The sequence below is a fragment of the Pecten maximus genome, unplaced genomic scaffold, assembly GCF_902652985.1.
Source record: "Pecten maximus unplaced genomic scaffold, xPecMax1.1, whole genome shotgun sequence".
In the NCBI taxonomy this organism is placed as follows: Eukaryota; Metazoa; Mollusca; class Bivalvia; order Pectinida; family Pectinidae; genus Pecten; species Pecten maximus.
Window position 1 is genome coordinate 2,774 of NW_022982106.1, and position 2,547 is coordinate 5,320.

The window sequence follows — 2,547 nt, forward strand, 5'->3', positions numbered from 1 at the left end:
GGGGCTGCAGTTGTCTGTATGGAACACTTAAAAAAAACTCGTGGATAAGGTATATCTTTGTTGAACTTGGGTAGAATTACAGCACAACATAAGCGCACACTTGAAATATATGATATCTGGTACATCCTGAACTCCAGGTGAGGTTTATTTCATTGACGAGTGAGCCCTTGTGTTATTTTCGATTTTTTTTTCTCGAATAATTGAAACGGAATTCATATGCCAGTGCCAGTGACAAAGATGATAAAAACTGGACATTTTAACGGTATCACTTTAACAGATTTTCAATTTCAGAATTAGAAAAAATGCTCTGAATTAAGCTATCAATGTACCAATACATATTAGATTTTATTTTTGAATTCTCGGAGATTCTATAAAGTCTCTCATTCAGCGGAAGGACACGAGAAGCAATTGGAGATGGACGTTATCTGCAATTTCAACCGTTTCATTAAACTAGTTTAAAGTTATGCCATGTTTTTGAAGGGAACTTGATTAAAAATTGCTCCAACCCAATATCATATTGAACAATGTTGTGTTAATGCAATACTTTAATATACTCGCTGCATGTGTGTCGATTGAAGCAATCAACTTTCTCAGAACTGTTCAATTAACAGATTATGATATTTTCCAAAGTTCAATGAAAGACATAGTGTTTGGGACAATTGGATTTGGACAGGAGTACATTTCATGGCGTCGTCTACCAATCTGTCCGTCCGGTGTACTTTTTGACCATTTCTTCGAAACTTGGAAATGCATTATATGTAGTTGTTTTTACTGAAAAGAATTTTTAGTCATTTACTCTTACAGAAGTTATTGCATTTTGTTTATTTCACTATTTAATAATTTGTCCGGAGATCATCTCCTACATGTAAATATATTGTTAATTTGCTGGTATTTGTCTACCACACTTCAAATGATATTGGTATTCACTCTATTGAGTTCGAAAGTTTGGTGTTGTTGTCATAGTAACCACCGAGGTACGTTAGAAGTTGGCATTCTTAGTAGCCTTCGCGAACTGATGTTTGTCCATATTAGGATGGACCATGTGCATGACGTCCATATTGGTCCTCTTGCCCCTACCATAGTCCGTCATTTCCTCCGCCGGTCCCCAACTTTCATAATCGTACTCATCGTCACTTTCTTCATCCGGTTCGTGATTGTAACCGTCGTTGTTTTTACCTGCCTTAGCGTCGCTTTTCCTGCAACTACAAACAAATATGTATGTTACAGACATGTCCTATTTTTCTAGAGAATACTGTGAAGATCTTTCTTAAATGGTGTACATAAAACATGTACTCTTTGGCTGCAGTTGCCAGTTATAATCTGTTTTGGTTGCTGGACCATTTTCCGATGCCAATCTACACTACTAATCATTATATATATAGTTTTTTTTTGTATTGTTTAACATCATATGAACAGCCACCGTCATTTATGGACGGCGCTTCATGTGTGCGAGCTGCATGTGCTTTGGTACGTTCGTATTTGCCTCTGTTCGATAGTACGGAACTGAGGCCGATTTGTAATATGATAGATCGTTATAATACTTACCAGCAACAGAAGATGATCCTCGGGGCAATACAGGGTATGAGAATGATGACAACCACTACCAGCACCAGAAGAAGCCACCAAGGGTATGTACCCTCTATATAAATGTAAAATTGGTTATTGAAGCATTGATACATTCCGTTCAATTCAACATAAGAATAAACAATCACATCAATCACGTTATTAAGAAACCCTCTACTGGTATATTGCATTAGCGACATATCAGTTTTGACAATATGGCGTATTATTCTAACTAAGGATTAAAGTATTAAAACTATATGATTTACCTGATGGTGTACAGGTGGGTGGGTCATTATTCCAATTCCCTGTGCTAAGACATGTAAGAGTTCCCTCCCCCGTTATAGTGTATGCTGGTAGGCAGAGCACATCATAGGTAGCGTTTGTTGGGTATGACGCTTTCGACTCCGTCAGAGGAAATCCATATTCAGGAGTTGTCGGTTCTGTACATACACCTGTTGATGAAACATTATAGTGATAAGCATGTAGTATGAAGGAAGGTTTCACAATGCATGTTTGTGTATTAATGAGACATGCAACACTCATAAAATGATAGCTCCCAAGAAAAACATTTTCTTTTGAACCTCAGACCTACGTTTGAGTAAAGATCATAAGAGTTATCCTACTGTGGGTGCCGATACATTCGTACGAATAATTTTTATCCGATAACACTATTTCGTAAAGAATGAAAGCATGTAACCTTGCAGTGGTAGGTTATGGTAAATTAGTTTATGGGAGAATTATGGAAGAATAAAAACATTCTCGAAACCACGAAAATGAAAAACACATCCTATTGTCATTTTTCTTTTTATCACATAGTTAATTTCTGATTTACCGGCATGCAAATAGCAACAAAACGTTGACAATATAATACATAAGGATACCGAAACGACAATAAATTTTGGATCACATCATTAGCGTGATATCTTTTTTTCTAATTAATCATAAAACTAGACTTTCCCTTTACTACAAAAAGTAAAAGCGTAT

The 2,547-nt window shown here is 36.3% G+C and overlaps 1 protein-coding gene across 1 annotated transcript; it reads right to left on the reverse strand.

Moving 5' to 3' along the window:
• Positions 1 to 527: 527 nt before the first annotated feature.
• LOC117320358 lies at positions 528 to 2,015 on the reverse strand (the record flags this gene model as incomplete). Its single annotated transcript, XM_033874963.1, is given in 3 exon segments — positions 528 to 1,202; positions 1,546 to 1,639; positions 1,830 to 2,015. Coding segments are annotated over 3 exon segments (503 nt in total), but the record flags the coding sequence as incomplete, so codon positions are not given.
• Positions 2,016 to 2,547: the final 532 nt, after the last annotated feature.